Consider the following 23,233-nt stretch of genomic DNA (forward strand, 5'->3'; position numbering starts at 1 on the left):
GTCGATATAGTAAACTGACTGACTTGTACAGAATTTCACCACAATCTCAGCAGATGACGCTGACTCAGTCTTTGGATATTTTACATATTTAATCTCCTTATTTGGTTCACAATCCACAGGGAGGTTTTTCGATGACTTTGAGAACATTAATGTGGAAAGAAGTACAGAACTGTAAAAAGGGCAGAAGTCTGTAACAAAAACTACTGCCAATATTCGTGTTTATTACAAATATGACATATAAAGAAAATTATATATATTTTTTAAATTGCACTGTGGTCTTTAAATCTTTGTCCCAGAAATTAAAGGTAGAAGGAAATGCTTCAGTTTTCTGGCGGTGGGATGTGCACATGGGCAGGGCAAACATAGTGGCAGGTGACACTCTGCTTATATATTTGCCACTCACTGCTAGCTGGGTGACAAGTACAAAAGAGGGACACACAAGAACTGTGAATTTACACAATGGCGTTGAGGCAGTGGACTCGTTTATTTGCTTTGGTGAGCCTCCTGGCAGCAGGTAAGTCAGGCTTATGCCAACATGTGCATGCAACATAAATGTTTTGACTTAAAATATAAATGCAAATATATATTTTCACTTAAAACCTTTTAAAATTGTCTCCTCTCATGAACAACACTGATCCTGTTGTGTTTCTTTCCAGAATCAAATGCTCAGCCTGATGGTAGGTAAAACAACAGTTTCTCTGATTAAAAAAACAAATCATTAATTCAAATTTATTATTTTTTAATATTAATTATGTATTTTAAAATAAAAAAATTAACCGGGATCCAGATAAAAACAGAAAAAATGTTTTCCGTGTTCCTACAATGATTTATGTTGCTTCTGAAGTTTGATCCTGCTGATCTTTGTTTCAGTATGTGGCACTGCTCCACTCAACGGCAGGATAGTCGGAGGTGAAGATGCTCCACCTGGATACTGGCCGTGGCAGGTCAGCGTGCAGCTACGTGGTAAACATTTTTGTGGCGGTTCCCTCATCAACAAAGAGTGGGTGATGTCTGCTGCTCACTGCTTCTCTGGGTGAGTAACACAAACATCTGTTTAATCTTTATACCTAAACTGATCCAGCTAGAACAGGACTTTGACTAACATTTGTCTAAAAGGCAAATACCAGATTGGAAATTCTAAAAATTATGTAATTCCTGAAACATTTCATGAACATAAATGTTGAAAAACTGACCCAAGCTTTCTTACTCTTCCAGCTCAAATGCAGCATAATGACAAATGTTTACAGTACATTTTTTTGTCAAAACGTCTATATTTTCTTTTCATTTCTATAACTTTAGTTCAAGTCCTTCTGGGTGGACGGTTTCTCTTGGTCTTCAGAGCCTGCAGGGTGCAAATCCAAATAAGGTGTCCAGAAATGTTGTCAAAATCATTTTGCACCCAAACTATGACAGTAAGACCTACGACAATGACATCACTCTGCTCAGACTCTCCTCACCAGTCAGATTCACTGACTACATCAGACCTGTGTGCCTGGCAGCGAGTGGCAGTGTGTTCAACAATGGCACTGATAGCTGGGTGACTGGCTGGGGTGCAGTCAAGGAGGGAGGTGAGGCTGTTGTTGGTGTTTCAGTGTTCATGTGTTCTGTGGTTCATTGGTTTGTGTGTAAACAGCTCCTCGTCTTGCATCCCATCAGTGGCCTTACCCTTCCCTCAAACGCTGCAAGAAGTGGAGGTGCCAGTTGTGGGAAACAGACAGTGTAACTGCCTGAATGGAGTGGGCACAGTCACAGACAACATGATCTGTGCTGGTGTTCTGGCAGGAGGCAAAGACTCATGTCAGGTAGGCTTCATCATCTCATTTGGTTACATAACCAGGTGTTTCAAAGATTCTCAGATGTGTCCTCTTTATCTCTACAGGGAGACTCAGGAGGTCCAATGGTGAGTAAACAGGGCTCTGTTTGGGTCCAGTCTGGAATTGTAAGTTTTGGATCTGGTTGTGCTCGGCCCAATCTGCCAGGAGTCTACTCCAGAGTGTCCCGTTACCAGTCCTGGATCAAGTCCCGCATTCGCTCTAATAGGCCAGGATTTGTGCAGTTCATCTCCAGCGGGCTGGATCCTGACAGCAGCTACACCTGTCCTGGTCTCTAACAAGACTCTTAAGTGAGTCTGAATATGAATGGAAAAAATAAATATATATATAGCTTTCAGACTGTGCTTGGATCTCACTGATTATGAATCCTGTTTTACATCCACAGGGACATAAGAGCAGAGTCTTCATGGTTCCAAGTTGCTGTCGTAACAATCACTGGACGTAAACTGAGCCATGCAGATGTTGACATCTTTACCAAAACCTGAAGATTTGGGTCATTCTTTCAGGAGATTGTTAGTGAAACATCATCTCCTGCAGCACTTTTGACAAGATTTCACCAGATTACTGAGTTTCCTTATTGCTGTCTTTTGCTGTCCTCGTTATCTCCATGTTCCTGTTGTTATGGTTTGTTGTTGTTGGAGGTTGAATTAGTTTGTTATTACAAATGACCAACAGATGCTAACAATCTTCATTAGCACCCATTTATATTTATTTAATGTACTAATAATGCTCAGATCAAAATGAAGAAACTAATTCATATAACCTGATTATTTTGTAATATTTTGGTATGTTTCTGTGAACTAATTATACATAAATATGTCTGTTCTGTGCATTCTCATGCTGTTGTCTAAATATAAATGGTATGATTATGTAAATTTAAAAGTAAATTTAAGAACTAAATTTAAATGCAATTCTAATTACATATAGAATATAATAAACATTCATTAAGCAGAAAAATGATTTTGTTTTTGACATCATTCAAAAGTAAATATTATATATATTATTTATTTGTGAACAATTTGCATCATAAGTGACAATTTTAACAAATCACGGGTGCTTTTTTCACAAGCTAAATCAGTTTGAGCATATATATTTAATTTCACACAAAGGTATATTAAAACATACAATGTCCGTGAAAATATAAACAGAAAATTTTAAATTTAGATGTGCAGTCATGAGCATATTCTTGATAAGCTATTTTAAATTTCATTCTATAATACATCACAATCACAATCTCTTCATCACTCCATCTTCTCGAGTAGTTACATTAAACCTTCAGTCTATTTTATTTAAGGATCCAAATTATAAGAATTATACATCAGATATCAATTCCTGATGACTTCTATTGTGACTCCTTAAAGAAAAATGTGTCTGCTTGTTATATTTCGCCTTCAGGTACCTGTGTGATCTAAGCAGATAATTAACAATTGCATTTTTCTGCTCAGACAGACACTAAAAAACTATCCACATCCCTAAATGCACCGAGTTTCTGCCATGTGATTGGCTGATTAGATATTTGCATTAACAAGCAGCTGAAGTGGTGTACCTGTGAAGTGCATGGTCAGTGTATGTCACAGTCTGGCTACAGACTCATTTTTTCTCAGTTGCAATGTATATACTAAACTGCATTTAACATCTCACGATACACTACAGATACTCCTGCAGTGCAGTCATGTTTTAGAGTCACTGTGGTAATTGTGCTTTTAATGCTTTTAATTACCCGTCTAATAATCACCCTCTACATCAGCCCATATACAACATTCACAAATTACGTGAGAACGCAAATGGACTGAGGGAAACAGAAGCTTAAATACACAGTACAATGACGAGGAAACAGAAAATACATGCGGAACAGAGCTGAGACAAATTAGACATGACGACACCAGGGAACCAAAACTAAACACACTGAGCATGGAACACAAGACCTTCACAATATAACAGGAAATGAATGAATGAATGACTGACACATGAGTTTGACAGAGGAGTGGAGGAAAGGCAGACGAAAGGGAGCAAGGGAACATGAGGGAGAGAGAGGAGACATGATGGGCTCAGGAAACATAGAATGGAAAAGAAGGAGGGAGACAAGACGCAACGGCTCATACAAACACATAAACACAGACACAGAGAGAGAGGCAAAGACACAAGGGGAAACCTAACAACCCAAGAACTAAACAGGGAGTATAAAGAAATTCAAAACAGAACAACTAAGACTATAAATGAACCTGAACATAAACCATAATACAAAATATCACTAGAATAGAAGAAACTCAACATGATGGGTGAAAAGGACCCAGAACCATGACATTTTTAACATTCCCAAGTCATCAGAGGGCTATTTTCTCACACAAAAACAACAATTATAATATCACACATTTAGAAGAGATGCAAACTAAATAAGATCTGAAGTGTAGTTAAGATGTAATAGTTTGCATAGTAGTTTAAAACCAAAATATTGCTCATAGACAAATAGTTTTTCATTGGGTGCATAAAAGATTAAGTGCAGGGTTAATACTAGGCATTTACATTGTGCCGATGGAGCTCTTGGAGTGCAGTGGCATTGACGTATATGCTGTCTGGCGTCTCGTATGTGTTCTCACATATATCCTCATAAATGTTCTCTTCATTCGTGTCTTTTGGTTGCAGACTGTCCATAATGCACTGGTGCAGGAAAATGTACTGGGACTGAAAAGGAAATACCAGACGTTTTTGGTTATTTGAAATGCAGAACTACTGCCTGTAAAGATCATAATATATCATAATATATTATGATCTTTACAGGCAGTAGTTCTGCCCTAACCCCTAACCCTAACCATAAAATATTCTGCAGTAGATCAAAACCGAAACATTAAGTCATTAATCAACATCTGAACATTACCTGATGCTGCTGAAGTGAGACAGAGCAAAGTTACAGGGGTTTTATTAGAGACACAGCTAAGCATTTTGCAATTTTGGATGATTTTAAAAAGTTTAAATTTGTTCAGTAGCCTATTGAACAGCAGAAATGAGTCTTTCTTTTCGGAAGCAAGTGAAAGGGAAAAAAAAAGCAGCGGCCAACAGCGCTGTAAACAACGGTAGCCTTGTGCATAATAAGCAAGCGAATAATGCAGAAAAAAGATTTTTAGATGGGAAACTGTTCTTGGAGAGAGACAGCGAACTCTGCATGAAGTGTGATTTTATCGTGGTGGGAGCAAAACAGCAAAACTAATTCATGACGATGTTTACGTGAAGCGAAATGTGAAGCGTAGTTTGGATCTTCATTTGCTGCTGGTTCAGTCAATATTGTTTGGAGAGAGATAAAAACCTGCAGCTTCTGAATCTAGCGCAAAAAGGGCGTAAATACAAATCGGGAATCAGGGAATCAGTGAGCTGTCAGCTTTCAGCCCCGACCCTGCCCATGCCGTCGGGTGAGAGATCTCACTGCTTCTGATCTGTCGATGGGTCCGCGCTTTGTGTTTGTGTCTTTGTGCAGAATCCGTGTACCTGCTTTCATTTACTGTTTTAGCTGTTTGGTGATTGTTGAAATTTTGTGAGGTTTAACCTGAGATTCTGGCATTTCGGGAAAAATATAATTAGTATTAAAAATCGATTTAGGGTTTTAATGAATTGATTTTACGTTATCCAAGCCCACCTCTACAGCAAAACACTTGATTGAAATTTTATTATAGTCCTGTTTGTGACATTCTGGACAGTATTTGTCTTTGTGTCTATGTCTACATCTTTTTAAGTAAGAGAGCTAAAAAAAAAATTTCATAAAACAAAGCTTGTTGGACCTTTTTGTTTATTAAAAGAATTGGAATGCTTTATTTTTGAGACTGTGCTGCAATGTTGAAAGAAAGCTATAAAATCCCAGGCAAGGAAAGTCGCCTTCATGTTTTTCTGTTTTTTCCTCAGTTACTTTAACACAAAGGCATCTGCTGTGATGCTTACACTTTTGATAAATTCTCACAAGTGTCAGCTTTCTTTTTATAGATATAAAAATATGTACTGATATGTGATCAGAATTATAATATTTCTGACTGAGGCAAAATTTCTCAGATTCAAATCGAATCGAACCGTGGATCGAATCAATTCGGGACCATGTGAATTGGAATCAAATCGCCCTATTTTACTGTAACATGTACAATGAACAAACTGGGCATTAAAGATTTTTTAAAAATATTTTAAGGAGTCATCTGCTGGTTAATGTGTACAAAATTTGAAAACAGAAATTGAACAATAGAAAAAAATCTTTCAAACTCATATTTTAAGATGAAAGGATGGACAATAAGGACCTCAATTTAAAACAAACAAACAAACAAAAAAACAACTGCATATCTTATGATGAATAAAGTGCTGTCTGTGTGTTGTGTCACCAGCTGTGACTATAAAGAAATACATTAGCTAATTAAGGAAGTGGTGGCTCAATCAGAAGCAGTTTAACACAGTTACCTCCGTCTGCACCATGTACGGTCGGCTCAGTCTCATCTTGTGTACGAAGGCATTGATGCCGACTGCTTGTTCTTTCTCCAGCTGCTGAAGCAGCACATCCAGGGAAATGATAGTGCCAGTTCTCCCGACTCCAGCACTAAGAGAGACACAAACGTCATAATAAGATAGCAAAAGGTTTTTAAGGTCACATAGAAAGCTCTCATCACTGTGTCTGTGCCAAAGTTATTATAGTTAACAAAAACTAAACTAGAACCTATAACTAGATGTGAAAACAATGTGGAAAACAATACTGTACACAACAACAACAAGCTTCAATAAAATTATAGAGGAAATGTCTTTAATTATAGTCTTTGTCCCTTTGGTCAAATTTGTCATCACAGCCTGCTCAGTAAGGCTTTAGTGCACGTGTTTGCAATTTGTAATGTAATATCTGCTCAATGCTTTTAAAAATATACCCCTGACAAATACCCTAAATGTTATAATTATTAAAAAAACAACAACACACAAACTAATGAAAGCTTAAATAAAACGGAACATTTCAAAACAGTAAAAACCAAAGTGAAACTAGTAAATGCAAAATGAAACTAAAGTGAGCTGAAAACAAGACATCAAGACAGAAAGAAAAATGGATTAGAAAACACAAAACCTGAATGACACTGTTAGTCACAAAAGACTTTTAATCACAGACAGGAGTGTTTGGGAATGTGATACCAACCCTTCACCTGCTCCTAATACGCTGCCTCGAAACATCACATTATATTTTTACAGTATCAGTCAGACACTGTCCATGCTGTGTCTCTATAAAGTCTCACATATAGTAGAGTTTATATGTGAGTACGTAGTAATTTATAATGTTGTGGTTAATTGAATGCCTCCTCTGCAGATCCCAGAAGAGGTCTGACTATAACTGTAACACAGCATGTTGTATTCTACAAAGTCACTGGAGCACAATTGTGTCGTTGGTGGTATTTATATTTATGAGAATGATCCCAATTTGTTTCAGTGAGTTTTCATAATCTTACAGGATTGAAGGCCACAGAAGGAAAGAAGTAAATATTAGGATGAACTAGTTGCTCCTAACTGAAGATCTTTAAACTCAGCACTTACACAAAAAATGACCTTTAATAAATTATGATTTAATATTAGTAAATTCTTTATGCTGACCAAATTTATGGTCTCCAGCTTTTATGTCACTTCTTCTTAATCTAATGTGAATGAGACTAAAGAAAGCGTGCCTGACAAAACAAAAAGCCCAAAACACCTGGATTTAACCAAGCAAATAGTCTATAGCTTTCCCATTCATACTTACTGCAGTAATCAGTAATAATGTTTAATAATTTTGGCAACCAATAGCTTATTTAACCCTAACCCTGAAGTAGCATCTTATTTATTAAGCGGTTATTTAGGAAGACATATCCTGTAGTAATGAAAAATATGTTAGTCCATTTCAGAAAGGTCAAATTACTGGCCTCCATCAAGCAAAGAAATATAATTGCTGAAACTCCTAAAATGGGTTAAGACATTTCTAAAGCATTAAAAAAAAAATTATAATATAATAAAATCTAAAAATTAATATTAAAATCTGGAGAGAAAGTAATGAGCCATCATCTTTTGAGAGTAAATATGGTTGCAAAATATTCTTGAATGATTGTGATTTGAGCTCAGTTAAATTTAATTTGAGCTCAGTTTGGTGAAACCAAATCATAAAAAACAAAACAAAATACAAAACTATTTGACTTGCTTTCACCACTCAGTTCAAAAAACAGCAGCCGTGTGTGTGTGTGTGTGTGTGTGTGTGTGTGTGTCTGTGGGGTCATTAGTGATAATTCAATAGGATAGGCACCATCAATGTTGAAAACTATAAATATGTTTTAGAGCAACACTTTCAGATAAATATCCCAGAGGTCCTGCAAGTGGCCCTTTTACCTTCTTTTACTTTACTTTTATTACTTTTAATAGGCCATTTGGAGGATCTCTTGGAACTTAGGACTGTTAGGTTGAAATTGTTAAATGTTGTCATTGTGTTACTTAAATTTGTACGCCTTGCCTTAAATTGTATGATCAAAGACATTCTTCTGTTTCTGTTACCATCCCCAGCCTGTTGAATGGTGAGGGAGGTAATTAGCTGTAGTGTTTAACTGTAGAGACATCCTATGTGAAAATTCTCTGTCCTTATTTAGTGAGTATGTTTTACTTCCTGCCATTTATGTCCTCACCTGTATATGGTAAACCGTTGGAAGAAGCTAAGCCAGATAAAGGGGTGAGGGGAGATGACCCTTTGTGATCATAAACACACACACACACACACACACACACACACACACACACACACACACACACACACACACACACACACACACACACACACACATATACACAGGCTTGTATATGCACACACACACATGCACACACACACAGTGCCTTAGTTTTATGACGCACCACAGGGTGGTTTTACAATGGGTGTTTGTGAAACTGTGGGTGCTGGTTCTTTGGAGTCGTTTGCTATAGCATGTGAAAACCGGTTGAGCTGTTCTGCCTTGCATTCTTCATGGGTGATAAGTCTGAACTAGCGGGCCTGCTGAAGCGCAGACTCAACAAGGACCATTCACTTTTATAGTTTAGCTACTCAGTTCTCTTAGATGTTTATAGGCTCTTAAAAGAAGAGGGGCGATGTCCCAACTTTATTGACTTGTGTTGCTGCCATCAAATTTAAAATGAGCTGATATTTATTGTTGGAATTTGGGTTGTAAGTGATGTGAGTTTACCTAAGTTTGTTGACAAGATCATCTAAATGTTTAATGACATATGTCTGAATACAGACAGTGGAAAAATGTCAGTCTTAGTTTTACTGGATCTCAGTGCAGCATTTGATACAGTTGACCACAACTTATTACTCAAACGACTGGAGAACTGGGCAGGTCTTTCAGGAACTGTACTAAACTGGTTCAAAACATACTTCGAAAACAGGAAATACTTTGTATCAATAGGTAACTTCACATCTGAGCAGACAAGTATCACATGTGGAGTTCCCCAAGGTTCCATCTTGGGACCCCTTCTGTTTAACATTTACAGGCTCCCACTGGCACAGATTATAAAGAACAACAAAATAAACTACCACAGCTATGTAGATGACACACAAATATATATCACAATGTCACCAGGAGACCAAGGCCCTGTACAGGCTCTTGGTAAATGCATCGAGGAAATTAATGACTGGTTGTGCCACAATTTTCTCCAGCTAAACAAAAACAAAACTGAGGTAATAGTCTTTGGCGCCAAAGAAAAACGATTACAGGTCACCAGAGAACTTCAATCTATACATCTAAAAACCACAAACCAGGCGAGAAATTTGGGTGTAGTGATGGATGCAGACCTAAACTTAGAGAAACACATTAAGACAATAACAAAGTCAGCTTACTATCACCTCAAGAATATTTCAAGGATAAAAGATCTGATGTCTCAACAGGACCTGGAAAAACTAGTCCATGCGTTCATCTTTAGTAGGCTTGATTACTGTAACAGCATCTTTACAGGTCTACCTAAAAAATCAGTCAGACAACTACAGCTCATTCAGAACTCTGCTGCTCGAGTCCTCACTAAGACCAAAAAAGTGGACCACATCAGTCCAGCTCTGAGGTCTTTACACTGGCTGCCTGTCCGTCAGAGGATAGACTTTAAAGTTCTGATGCTGGTCTATAAAGCTCTGAATGGTTTAGGACCAAAATACATCAGTGACTTCCTGACCCAGTATGAACCTTCCAGATCCCTCAGGTCATCTGGATCCGGTCTTTTATCAGTTTCCAGAGTCAGAACCAGACACGGAGAAGCTGCATTCAGCTTTTATGCTCCTTATATCTGGAACAAACTCCCAGAAAGCCTCAGATCAGCTGAAACACTCAGTTTATTTAAATCCAGGTTGAAGACTCACCTATTCTCAGCTGCATTTGAATAAAGCACCAAATCCACACTTTTAAGCTTAAATTTCAAAACTTACATTTAACTACTGATTTTATCTACTGTTCTGATTTTATCTGTTTTGATTTTATATACTGTTTTGTTTGTTTGTTAATTAGTTTGTTTGTTTGCTTGTTTTAATCAATTTTAAATCATGCTTTTTATTTGTTTTTGTTTCTAATGTCTCTGTAAAGCACTTTGAATCACCTTGTTGTTGAATTGTGCTATACAAATAAACTTGCCTTGCCTTGCCTAAAGTAAAGGTGGTCCAGTATTAGAGTGTGTGACTTTAGCTGGGTGGATATTGTATAAAAGCAACCCTGCACCCATGTAAAAGGAAACACTTATTTCATACCTGGAGTGAACCACAGTTGGTGCTTTGCCCCCTTCTCTCTCTATGTGCTGTCTCACCAGTCCTCTGAACTGGATCAGGATCTCTGTGCACTCTGGGACTCCATGATCAGGCCAGGCAGTAAAGTGGAAATGTTTAACTGTCTGTTCTTCTGAGGTTTTTCTCTGTGAGGAACATTCATATACAGTTACTTTAGGCCTATGTCTTGATATACAGCATAATATTTTAGGTATCAATCAACCATTATTCTTTTAAAAGCAACATTAACAGTTAAAGCCTTCAGTGTTTTCTATTCATGTTTTCTAGCCTTACTTAGTACCATCTACACACACACTCAGAAGATATAAGTAAGTTTTTATACATCTTTCAGGTTGAATTCTCTCAGCGTCCAGTTGGTCTCCTGTTGCTCAGATCTCATGGTGACCAACAGCTCTCCATAAAGGCATGACTTGCTGTCTGCAGGCCAGTATTGTTCACACCTGGTCTAGAAAAATGAGCAAAAAGCAAAAAAAATACACATACAAAATGTATTTTAATCATAGATCTTGATCTGTTCTTTGTGAAGTGACCAGTATGTTTCCTCCTGACAACAACTTCCATGAAAGACTATCAATAAAACATTTTAAGATTTTCCTGAAGACTTACCCGCCCTCCTTCAATGCAGTTGGTTACCATAACGATCCTCTTAACTCTTTGTTCCCAAATCATTCTCCAGAAATCATTAACAGTAGAGGGCAGAGGGCCCTGAGTGGCAATGTACTCTCTGTTACTGCTGTAGCCCTGAAAAGCAGTGGACAAAGTTAATATGTAGACTAATTTAGCTTGTATATCTTCTGCTCGTTATAGAAATGAAAAAAGAAAGCTCATGAAATCGCACAAAGGTGCTTGTTTATATGCTTTCTGTATGGTGTAGTTATAAAGAGATCTTCACTGAACTTTATCTTAATGTAACACTTACCGGCATGTAATTGGCATTGATATAGTCTGAAATTCCATCAGGATCTGATGTAGTTAGCTTCACACGACACCAGTCATCTAATATGAGAAAACAGGTGATTTAACTCCAGTGCACCTCCAGTAGTCCTGACATAGACTGCTAGACTGAGCTCACAACAGCACGGTTCAACAGTCAGAGGAGAGACTCACATGGCAAGACGTTATTGAAACGATTCTTCGCTTTGTTTTCAGGTAGAATAGCAGTCTTTCGTGTCTGGTCTGTTCCAGCAGGAGCGAGGCACTGCATGAACGTAGCAGATAACAAAGCATGAAACTGAGATACTGGCCATCATAAAACAAATAAAATGGTAAGAAATAAAACAGTAAAGACACAAAAACAGGAACACACAGAAGCAGAAGAGGAAAAAAAATCTTGATCTTTTTATGCACCTCATATTCCTCGCTGAAGCCTCTGTTCTCGTCCAAACTCAGCTGATGGAAGTGGTCCGGAAACTTTGCAGCAGGAATAGATCTAAAAATAAATAAATAAATAAAACATAACTCTCTCAATTTTATTAATTAATTTTGCCATAATTAATGTTTTTCTTCATTGTGGGTAATTGTCATTGTAAAAAAAACACTTACTTGCTCTGTGTGTTAGATACTTTGGATCCACCAATGAATGAAGACTTCTTTCTGCTGCAGGATCAAAATTAAGACATTAAATTTGATAAATGTATTAATTTAATTTACTTTATTCTTGTCGGTGAAGTGAGACCCACCTAATAATATCTGGTCTTTTGAGGAAAATTAAGACAACCAGAGCAACCAGGAGACCAAAAAGAAGCACACCAAATACGGACCCTGCAATAACTCCTAAAGGGAGCAAAAGCATAATTGGCAATGAAGTTGAAAAGTTTAGAGGTTTATTTTTTACACTTGCGTGAAATGAAACAATCAAGTCAAAGTTGAAAATACTGTATACTGTTATGATTACAAGCAGCAACATGGTAATATAGTTACTTTTACTCACCCCTTGGATCAGTTTGGCAGTAAAACACATGCGGTTCAGAACTCCTCACCCCAGACATTGAAGTTACAGACACTTTATATTTTTTGGCAGGTTGGAATCCATTGATTGTGATCTCAGTTTCAGGACTAGCTACTGTGTGAGTCTTTCCAGTCACATTCACCTCCGCATTAGTCCACTCGCCCTCTGGGTCTGTCCATTTAATAAGAACAGAGTATCCAGCTGCCCAGTACTCACAGTGAGCATTTAGATTAGGAGGAACTGAGTAAAACAAGAAAAAGGTTTTACAGTCAAAACTAAAGCAGAAAATATATGACTTATAGTAAATATAATGAAACTTTTTATACTACAAAACTTTGTTCTAAAGTAGAAAAAGTAGAAATTTGTTCTAAAGTAGAAAGATTATTTGTCTTACTTTTAGGTCAAAGCAGTGCTCTTATTCTTTAAAAAGTTAATAATAAATTTTTGGATTTTCATATAAAAACAAAGAATGAAGACCTCAAACTTAGACATTGAAAGAATTACTCAGTCTGTATATAATTATAATTAAAAAACAATCTGTAGTAATGATTGATTAACAGCTCAAGTCACAAAAATAATTCCTGCCTTACAGAAGTTAGAATTTTCTGTTTTAGCCTTTTTAATTTGTTGAGATTATTTATCAAAACTAATAAGTTAGTTAATGATAAAATGATACTTGGTTGAAACTCATGTATTCATACTGAATCATATTAAATATGTGTGTTAACCTGTGGTATATAAATTGTACATAAAATTATTTTTCTGCAATAAACTTTTTCAAGATTAAAATTTGAATGCAAGAGTAAAAATTAAAAACTAAATCACAAGAATTCACACTTCATCTTTCAGGAAGTTATTACTTTAAGTTCTTAAATACTAATTTACAGATTCTAGTCCTTCAAATGGTTTCTGTTGTACTCACGAATTGTTAATTTGTGTTCACACTGCAAGAAAACTCTGGAAGACTTTTCATAGACAAGAGAGATGTTATAGGTGGCACCAGGGTAAAGTCCAGTAAACGACACATTTTCACGTCCATCACTGACATGAACGTTAGATCCATTACGGGCCGTTGCGGTCGAAAACAAGCCTTCAATCTTTGCTTTGATTGATGAGTTGGTAACTTTCCAGTCTGCACTGGCACAGTCGATGGCTGAAAGGGGTGAGAAAATAGTTATACGCAAGAACCTGATTCTTTTTTTATACAACTCATTGAATAGAGACAAGAAAAAGTTATAAAAGTCTAACACAGAGATGTTTTGGGGGTTTGTTTACCTGTTACTGTGAAATTCGTATAAGGAGTGCTCCTGAGTCCAGCAAACACTGTGGTTAAGCTGAAATCATACTGTGATCCAGGCTGAAGAGATGTCACTACTTTTCTGATTGTATCTGAGGAGACGTCTGACACACTACTTGGCACATCACCATTGATTTGAAGCTCGTATTGCCAGGCTTTATTCATGTTCTCCCACTCTAGAGTTATGCTGTTAGCAAATCGTTCAGTCACACTGACCCAAGGCACCACTGGTGGAACTGAAAAAACAAAAACAAAACTCAGAAGTGGAATTTGTTCATCTTTTTCTTTTAAAATGAAATACAGGAGTATAGAGCTAGTTCAGTTATCACAAGCTTTTACATACTTAAGCCTGAATAGGTGTGTGAGCTAAATGGCACTCAGCATTAAAATTAATTGAATAAATAATAACTATATATACAAATAATAAAATAATTACATATAAAATATAATAATTAAGCATGCTGCTTGCTAAGAGCACATCATTCATATTTGCTGCTCTATTACAAGCACAAGCCTATCATCAGGGTTAGATGCACACTTCCTTCTTCTCAGAGATATGGTTGGTGGGTGGAGCCTTGATGGATAAATGGCACTGCAGGCCAGAAGGAAAACATGGACATTTCACTTGGACTTATATTGCCCTTTTAAATATATTGTATCAGGAGCTAAAGATGAAATAAAGACAATTTTACAAAGGAAAACAAACAGTTTAAAAAAACCCACTTGATTACATACCTGTCGGTGCACTAAAGTTGTATCCAGAGCTGCTGACGTTCTCAAACACAGTAAAGAGGGTAAAATTGTAGTTTGTCCCAGCAGTCAGAGAAGAGACCACACATGTAACTGATGCACCTGATGTCGTGCATCCGTCCATGTCATTCTTGCCAATAACAATACTACCGCTGTCATATTCTAGGATGTATGTTAGCATGTCGTTAACCTTCTCCCACATCAGAGTTATACTGTTCTCATTTTGTGTCACAGTCACATTCTGGACATTTTTTGGAGCTGAAAGAGGACAAAGAATGATTTCGGAAGCATAAATAGATGTTACTTTTTCCTTTCAAGGCACTCATAGTGACAAAGCAACACACATAGGGGAGATAGTTGTAACGTGGGTCAGTTGTAACACTTCCAATTTCTCCAATCAGGGCTAATATGTTCAGGGTTGGAATATGTTCAAAAGCTAGATTTTTGCATTCTGTCACACACACACATAGCTACATAAATGGCTCTAAGTGCATTCATGTGTTGAATAAACAAAGATTACATGTTAATGTTTTGTTAGTACCCTTATTTCATTGTGTTACATTTTACCCCAGGATATGTTACAACTAACCCAGACTATGGGGTTAATTGTAACATTTCACTCTTCGTGTTTGAGACCATACCATGCAATGGGTAATTGTGCTGCAGAGAAAATAGCTGCACTATTTAATAGCAGAGACATGTAAATACTTTGCATTACATTTTGAATCCACTACCTTAAAAGAGCTTCAATTTACAGACAGAAATGTCAAAAATGTTACAACTATCCCCGGTCTCCCCTATGTTAATAAATAAATGAAGCTCTGGTCTCATTTAGTCTGATTCAAATGCAGTTGCTGTGAATTATAAGGAGCTAAAGATGAAATAAAGACAATTTTACAAATTCTGATTCACAAATGACATCCTTAAGTAACCATTTTGGTTTCCTAAGTTTTAGTAAGGATGTATTCTGGGATGTTTTTAACCTTTTCCCACTGCAGTGTTATGCTCATCTCATTTTGATGCACCACAGTCACATTATTAACACTTTGTGGTAAGATAACAGCGGAAAGTGGCTTTGACAAAAAAAATCTCTCCATCAGCTAAAGTTTCAAGTACTAATGAGGCGTCCATCTGGGCTAATTTATCTATAATACAGAAAATATGTCTTACCACCATCAGTGACTGCGATGCAGTTTACTCCACTGCTTCTGACATTTCCAAACACAGTGAAGAGAGTGAAATTGTATCTGGTTCCACTGGTCAAGTCTGACACTCTGTATTCTTTTTCAGAATTACTAATATTGATCTTGCTCCCATTAAACGCAAGAATGTATTTGTCAATGTTGGGGACTGTTTTCCACTCCAGAGTTATGCTGGTCTCATCTTGTCCATTTTTCTTAAAGTCGTCAGCATTACGAGGAGCTAGAATAGAAAAACGCACAAACAAGAAACTGTAACAACATTTTCTGTCAGACACAGAAACATGGAGCGAGGCTTCAGTTTCAGTATTTTTATCAGTCCTTTTGAAAAATATTAGGTGAGCTACACTCTTCTGTTTCTGAGAAACCTTAAACATCATTATAGAGCTCTGCCCTTGTTCATGTTGTAGAGGAGCATCAACTGTGGAACATTTTAAAGGACTATGACTGTTTTAGATGTTTTTAATCTGTTAACCTCCACCAGGTTAGCAGTAAGCAGTCTAGGATTATAGGTCGGGTTAGTATTTGACATATTCAAATTGGAAAATTTGACAAATGTTTATGTTATTATTCTGTAGGATGTATTCTGGGATGTTTTTAACCTTGTTCCACTCCAGTGGTATACTCATCTCATTTTGATGCACCACAGTCACATTATTAACACTTTGTAGAGCTAAAGATAAGAGAGGAAAGTGGCTTTGATTTTAAAAAAAAAACACACAAAAAAAAACAACAACTCTCCATCAGCTAAAGTTTCAAGTACTAATGAGCCGGTCCATCCTGGTTTATCTATCTATGTTAGAGAAAATATATCTTACCAGTGACTGCGATGCAGTTTACTCCACTGCTTCTGACATTTCCAAACACAGTGAAGAGAGTGAAAGTGTATCTGGTTCCACTGGTCAAATTTAACACTCTGTATTCTTTTTCAGAATTACTAATGTTGATCTCTCTTTCATTAAACACAAGAATATAATTGTTGATGTTGGGGACTGTTTTCCACTCCAGAGTTATGCTGGTCTCATTTTGATGCACCACAGTCACATTATTAACACTTTGTGGAGCTAAAGATAACAGAGGAAAGCGGTTTTGATAAACAAACAAACAAAAAAAAACACACAAAAAAAAACAACAACTCTCCATCAGCTAAAGTTTCAAGTACTAATGAGCCGGTCCATCCTGGTTTATCTGTCTATGTTAGAGAAATTACATCTCACCAGTAACTGCGATGCAGTTTACTCCACTGCTTCTGACATTATCAAACACAGTGAAGAGAGTGAAATTGTATCTGGTTCCACTGGTCAAATTTAACACTCTGTATTCTTTTTCAGAATTACTAATATTGATCTTGCTCCCATTAAACGCAAGAATGTATTTGTCGATGTTGGGGACTGTTTTCCACCCCAGATTTATGCTGGTCTCATCTTGTCCATTTTTCTTAAAGTCGTCAGCATTACGAGGAGCTAGAATAGAAAAACGCACAAACAAGAAACTGTAACAACATTTTCTGTCAGACACAGAAACATGGAGCGAGGCTTCAGTTTCAGTATTTTTATCAGTCCTTTTGAAAAATATTAGGTGAGCTACACTCTTCTGTTTCTGAGAAACCTTAAACATCATTATAGAGCTCTGCTCTTGTTCATGTTGTAGAGGAGCATCAACTGTGGAACATTTTAAAGGACTATGACTGTTTTAGATGTTTTTAATCTGTTAACCTCCACCAGGTTAGCAGTAAGCAGTCTAGGATTATAGGTCGGGTTAGTATTTGACATATTCAAATTGGAAAATTTGACAAATGTTTATGTTATTATTCTGTAGGATGTATTCTGGGATGTTTTTAACCTTGTTCCACTCCAGTGGTATACTCATCTCATTTTGATGCACCACAGTCACATTATTAACACTTTGTAGAGCTAAAGATAACAGAGGAAAGTGGCTTTGATTTAAAAAAAAAACACACAAAAAAAAACAACAACTCTCCATCAGCTAAAGTTTCAAGTACTAATGAGCCGGTCCATCCTGGTTTATCTGTCTATGTTAGAGAAAATATATCTTACCAGTGACTGCGATGCAGTTTACTCCACTGCTTCTGACATTTCCAAACACAGTGAAGAGAGTGAAAGTGTATCTGGTTCCACTGGTCAAATTTAACACTCTGTATTCTTTTTCAGAATTACTAATGTTGATCTCTCTTTCATTAAACACAAGAATATAATTGTTGATGTTGGGGACTGTTTTCCATCCCAGAGTTATGCTGGTCTCATTTTGATGCACCACAGTCACATTATTAACACTTTGTGGAGCTAAAGATAACAGAGGAAAGCGGTTTTGATAAACAAACAAACAAAAAAAAACACACAAAAAACAACAACTCTCCATCAGCTAAAGTTTCAAGTACTAATGAACCGGTCCATCCTGGTTTATCTATCTATGTTAGAGAAATTACATCTCACCAGTAACTGCGATGCAGTTTACTCCACTGCTTCTGACATTATCAAACACAGTGAAGAGAGTGAAATTGTATCTGGTTCCACTGGTCAAATTTAACACTCTGTATTCTTTTTCAGAATTACTAATGTTGATCTTGCTCCCATTAAACGCAAGAATGTATTTGTCGATGTTGGGGACTGTTTTCCACCCCAGAGTTATGCTGGTCTCATCTTGTCCATTTTTCTTAAAGTCATCAGCATTACGAGGAGCTAGAATAGAAAAACGCACAAACAAGAAACTGTAACAACATTTTCTGTCAGAAACAGAAACATGGAGCGAGGCTTCAGTTTCAGTATTTTTATCAGTCCTTTTGAAAAATATTAGGTGAGCTACACTCTTCTGTTTCTGAGAAACCTTAAACATCATTATAGAGCTCTGCTCTTGTTCATGTTGTAGAGGAGCATCAACTGTGGAACATTTTAAAGGACTATGACTGTTTTAGATGTTTTTAATCTGTTAACCTCCACCAGGTTAGCAGTAAGCAGTCTAGGATTATAGGTCGGGTTAGTATTTGACATATTCAAATTGGAAAATTTGACAAATGTTTATGTTATTATTCTGTAGGATGTATTCTGGGATGTTTTTAACCTTGTTCCACTCCAGTGGTATACTCATCTCATTTTGATGCACCACAGTCACATTATTAACACTTTGTGGAGCTAAAGATAACAGAGGAAAGTGGCTTTGATTAAAAAAAACACACACACACACAAAAAACATCAACTCTCCATCAGCTAACGTTTCAAGTACTAATGAGCCGGTCCATCCTGGTTTATCTGTCTATGTTAGAGAAAATATATCTTACCAGTGACTGCGATGCAGTTTACTCCACTGCTTCTGACATTTCCAAACACAGTGAAGAGAGTGAAAGTGTATCTGGTTCCACTGGTCAAATTTAACACTCTGTATTCGTTTTCAGAATTACTAATGCTGATCTCTCTTTCATTAAACACAAGTAGATAACTGTCACTGTTGGAGACTGTTTTCCATTGCAGATTTATGCTGTTCTCATTTTGACCAACGGCCTCGAATTCTTCAGCATTACGAGGAGCTAGAATAGAAAAACACACACAAAAGAAACTAAAACAATGTTCCCAACAACATCTTGTATTTTGTTTATGTTTTAATTAGACTGAATGTTTTATTCAGTGCTCACTAACCTGTCACAGCACTGAATCTGTATCCACTGCTGTTGAGTCCATCAGACGTGGTGAAGAGAGTGAATATGTAGTTTGTCCCAGCAGTCAGAGAAGTGACCACATGTACTATGGGTCCTTCTTCAGTTTTAATAATATCTTCTCTTATATTACCATATTGCAGGATGTATGTTGGGATGTTCTTAACCTTGTTCCAGGTCAGAGTTATACTGTTCTCATTTTGTGTGGTCACATCCACTCTGTCAACATTATCTGGAGCTGAAAAAGAAAAGACACACAGTGGTTGTAGTTCAAAAAAAGTTTAAAAAAGAACAAGAACTGAAGCACTGACTATACTGCTTTCACTCCTTTTTTGTTACATTGTCAGGAGCTGTGATGATTTGAGAGTGGTGTTCACCTTTTACCACAATAAAAACCCAGAATGACATTCACTTCAGTTTTACCGATCACCAACAAAAGTCTAGTATAGTGTTTCATTCTTACGGGCTTTTGCTGTTGTAGATGTTGTTTGCACTGTTGAAGTCTGTGGAGTGGGATTTGTTTGAGCCAGTGGAGTAAATGTTTGTGTTGTTTGAGTTAGTGGAGAGGTTTTTTGTGTTGTACCTGTCAGCAGATTGGTTCTTAGTCTTGTGCTTGTTTCTGTTTTTGCTGTACTTTTCTGTCCTGCTTTCACTGTCGTCGTCACTGTTGATGTGATTGTTGTATTGGAGTCAGTTGTGCCCTAAAAGCAGAAAAAGAGTGAAAAATACAGAATCTAAAATCTGTGAAAAAAAATCACCATTGAATACCCAGTTAACACGAGTCTGTGGCAGAGTCACAGAGCGATGTTTGCTGCTTTTAATTTCACATCTACATTATATCACAAACATTATGTGAACAGTAATACTTCGAGATATCCTCTGAGCTTTCTGCTTTATAAGAACAAAAACTTTCACTAAAAAAAAAAAAAAATGATGTGCAGGAAACAAATAAGTCAGTGTCAAATTATTTTAGCATTTTATGTGTCAGCTTCTACAACTAGCAACATCTATAACATAAAAATCACAGAGCTGGCAAAAAATCTATTAATTAAGTGTTTGCTTTTACTAAAAATGCAAATCATATGTATTATTATATTGTATATTATAGCTACAGTTACTTACATTTACTGGCCTATGAAATATCTAACACATTTCTCCTCGGACACACTCTTTAAAATTCCACATCTGATTTGATTAAATCATGAGCACTGCACCATGTAAGTGTTTAAGATATTGTTGAATTTTCTTCTTTCATCCTCTTTTTGTTCTCAGAGGAAACAGATCGGTGTCGCAAAGAAGGAATAAATTCATGTTTCAAAATCTGGAAAAGTCCAGAATTTTCATGCCATTTAACAAGATTTTGTTGTTCTTGTATTTCTGTACAAACCAGTATTTCACAAAACATAACTATAGTGTTTCAAATACATAATGAAGCATGTCATGCATTTAGGCTTCACTGTGGTTTTGACTGCACTGCTTCCTTTTGTCGAGGGTAACCTACACTGAGCTTCGCTATCTGATCACCATCAAAGTGAAAGGTAAAAAAAAACTTACCCAGAGTAGACTCAGGAAGACACAGAGCAACAAGTGGTCTGAGATAAGGGATAAAAGCTTCATCGTCTTCAGGACTCCTAACTGGCACACATACTTTGAACTTGTTCAATTCCTTTGTTTTCCCCGGATAACCTTGTAGCTGCTATTTTCAGCACCTCTGCTGGTATGTTGACAAAAACCACACTTAAGCTTGGCAAAGAATTTCTCTGACATGCACTATGATAACTTTAATTCAAAGTTGTTGACTTTTAATTCTTAGCTACATCCTCCTCTCGTAACCTCTGGTCCCTTTTCATATTGGCAAATGACTAAGTAAATAACTGCTTTTCCTTTCTGGCCTTGTACAACTACAGAGACCTTTGCCCCGCCTGTTACTTCCTTATTAACGGTCATGCTGTGCTGCTTGTCAAAGGTACGTCAATCAAGAGCATTTGCCTCTCTTACATGTTTATTGGAGGTAATTGCTGCATATCAGCTGCTATTTATCTGTTCATGCTTGTGGCCGCTTGTGTGCCTTTATTATGGGCAAATAAAAGATGAGACGTTTTTGTTTATGATCACAGGTAAAGTTGTGAACTGCTACTTTGAATAAATAATATTTGTGTTGTTTTATTTTAAGAATTTCCAGTCTTTTTAAGGTTTTAAGTAAAATCACTGTTTAGGTTCCTCCGCTGATTGCTTTCACAGCAGAGTGGATCTCCTTCTTGTGTCTTAGCACTGTCTCAGAAAGTTGTGATATTTATCGCTTCCTTGTGGTTGATCTCAATAAGGAACTGCGAACAGAAACTTACCCTCATACTGTTAACTGCGCACAAAGTCACAACAGTCTTTATGGTGTCATATTTTGAGTAGCGCTCAATAAAAGTGCTGATATTTCAAAGAAAATTGTTGTCCACTGTGGAAACATGATGGGGAAGTTAGGATTCATAAATGATAATAGTTTTCCTCATCTGTTAATATGGAGTCATTTCAATTTTTGAGCTTCCGTGTTATACTGAGGATAAAGATAGCTCTTTTTAAACAAGTGCATACATTGACTATTGATAGACAAATAACAGTATTTTATGACAAGGGGAGCCATCTGCACAATCATTCGCATGTTTTTAAGACTTGTGAAAGTTGGGTTGGGTGTCCAGGTAAGGGAGCAACCTTTTATGGGTGCAGCTTGTCTCAGACCCAGACCACTTTGTCTTGTCCCCTTTCTGTGTGTGTCAGTTGTAATTAACTCCGAGCAAGCCTATATGGGGATCTGCAAGTTGGGACTGTAGAATATTTAGCTGATTTAGAGTTTAGAAATGTGTTAAAATATAATGTAGAACTGTTGTAGAGACACTGACACTGCCCTCACTATAATAAAGGCTGATTGTAGGAGTAGATTGTAGACCTCCCCCACTGAGTGGAAATTCCCCAGAGGAAGTTTTAGGGTGGGGGTCTCAACATTTGTAACTATGGTCTGGAAGTGAGAGGGGTTTTATGACCTCTAGGGAGTCACCTACACCCACAGTGTTTTAACGGTCATGCACACACATCCACACGCACACTCACTCATGTGCACACACATACACACAGGTATGCGCACACACCCACAAGGAGCAACAGGACAATTGACCTACTGTATGCTAATGTGAGAGATGCATACAGAGCCACCCCCCTCCCCCCACTAGGGAAGTCAGACCACAACCTGGTTTACCTACAGCCACAATACACACCCCTCGTCCAAAGGCAGCCTGTCACAACGCGCTCCATCCGGAGATGGACCCCAGAAAAGGAGGATGCTCTGAGGGACTGTTATGACACCACAGACTGGGATGTGCTCCTGAGCCCACATGGTGAGGACATAGAGGGGGCGACACACTGTCTTACAGACAACCTCAACTTTTGTGTGGACACGGTCGCCCCTGCTAAGACGGTACGGTGTTATCCTAATAACAAACCGTGGGTAACACAGGAAGTCAAAGCTGTCCTCAACATGAAGAAGAAGGCTTTCAGGAGCAAAGTGAAGGAGGAGATGAAAGCAGCACAGCGGGAGGTGAAACGCTGCCTGAGGGAAGCAAAGGACACCTACAGGAGGAAGGTGGAGCAGAAGTTGGAGAGGAACAATATGAGGGAGGTCTGGAATGGTGTGAAAACCATCACAGGCCACAACACCAAGAAAAGCACAGTGGGGGGGACTGTGGAGAAGGCAAACGAACTCAACAACTTCTTCAACAGGT

At 37.3% G+C, this 23,233-nt stretch overlaps 2 protein-coding genes across 2 annotated transcripts; one reads left to right on the top strand and one right to left on the bottom strand.

The window, feature by feature from the left end:
- Positions 1 to 279: 279 nt before the first annotated feature.
- LOC147323233 (testisin-like) lies at positions 280 to 2,657 on the top strand. The gene is made up of 7 exons (XM_086303476.1): positions 280 to 514; positions 657 to 677; positions 871 to 1,033; positions 1,300 to 1,568; positions 1,657 to 1,802; positions 1,880 to 2,122; positions 2,218 to 2,657. The coding sequence occupies exons 1-6, from the start codon at positions 460 to 462 to the stop codon at positions 2,108 to 2,110; spliced, it is 885 nt and encodes a 294-aa protein (XP_086159602.1). The 5' UTR covers positions 280 to 459; the 3' UTR covers positions 2,111 to 2,122; positions 2,218 to 2,657.
- Positions 2,658 to 2,861: 204 nt separating this feature from the next.
- LOC147323234 (receptor-type tyrosine-protein phosphatase H-like) lies at positions 2,862 to 21,348 on the bottom strand. Its single transcript, XM_086303490.1, has 21 exons — positions 21,021 to 21,348; positions 19,930 to 20,167; positions 19,450 to 19,704; positions 18,253 to 18,498; positions 17,017 to 17,262; positions 16,618 to 16,863; positions 15,771 to 16,022; positions 14,586 to 14,858; positions 13,829 to 14,086; positions 13,476 to 13,706; positions 12,536 to 12,793; positions 12,285 to 12,378; positions 12,148 to 12,201; positions 11,953 to 12,034; positions 11,713 to 11,803; positions 11,525 to 11,601; positions 11,212 to 11,346; positions 10,928 to 11,050; positions 10,570 to 10,730; positions 6,261 to 6,396; positions 2,862 to 4,514 (listed from the first exon to the last, which is right to left on the bottom strand). Exons 1-21 carry the CDS (start codon positions 21,081 to 21,083, stop codon positions 4,344 to 4,346), a joined length of 3,690 nt encoding a protein of 1,229 aa, XP_086159616.1. The 5' UTR covers positions 21,084 to 21,348; the 3' UTR covers positions 2,862 to 4,343.
- Between the last annotated feature and the right edge of the window lie 1,885 nt (positions 21,349 to 23,233).

Source organism: Aulonocara sp. 'chitande type north' Nkhata Bay, linkage group LG8 (genome assembly GCF_057382095.1).
Source record: "Aulonocara sp. 'chitande type north' Nkhata Bay isolate Kocher_YH1m ecotype deep benthic linkage group LG8, A_spYH_male_GT1.1, whole genome shotgun sequence".
In the NCBI taxonomy this organism is placed as follows: domain Eukaryota; kingdom Metazoa; phylum Chordata; class Actinopteri; order Cichliformes; family Cichlidae; genus Aulonocara; species Aulonocara sp. 'chitande type north' Nkhata Bay.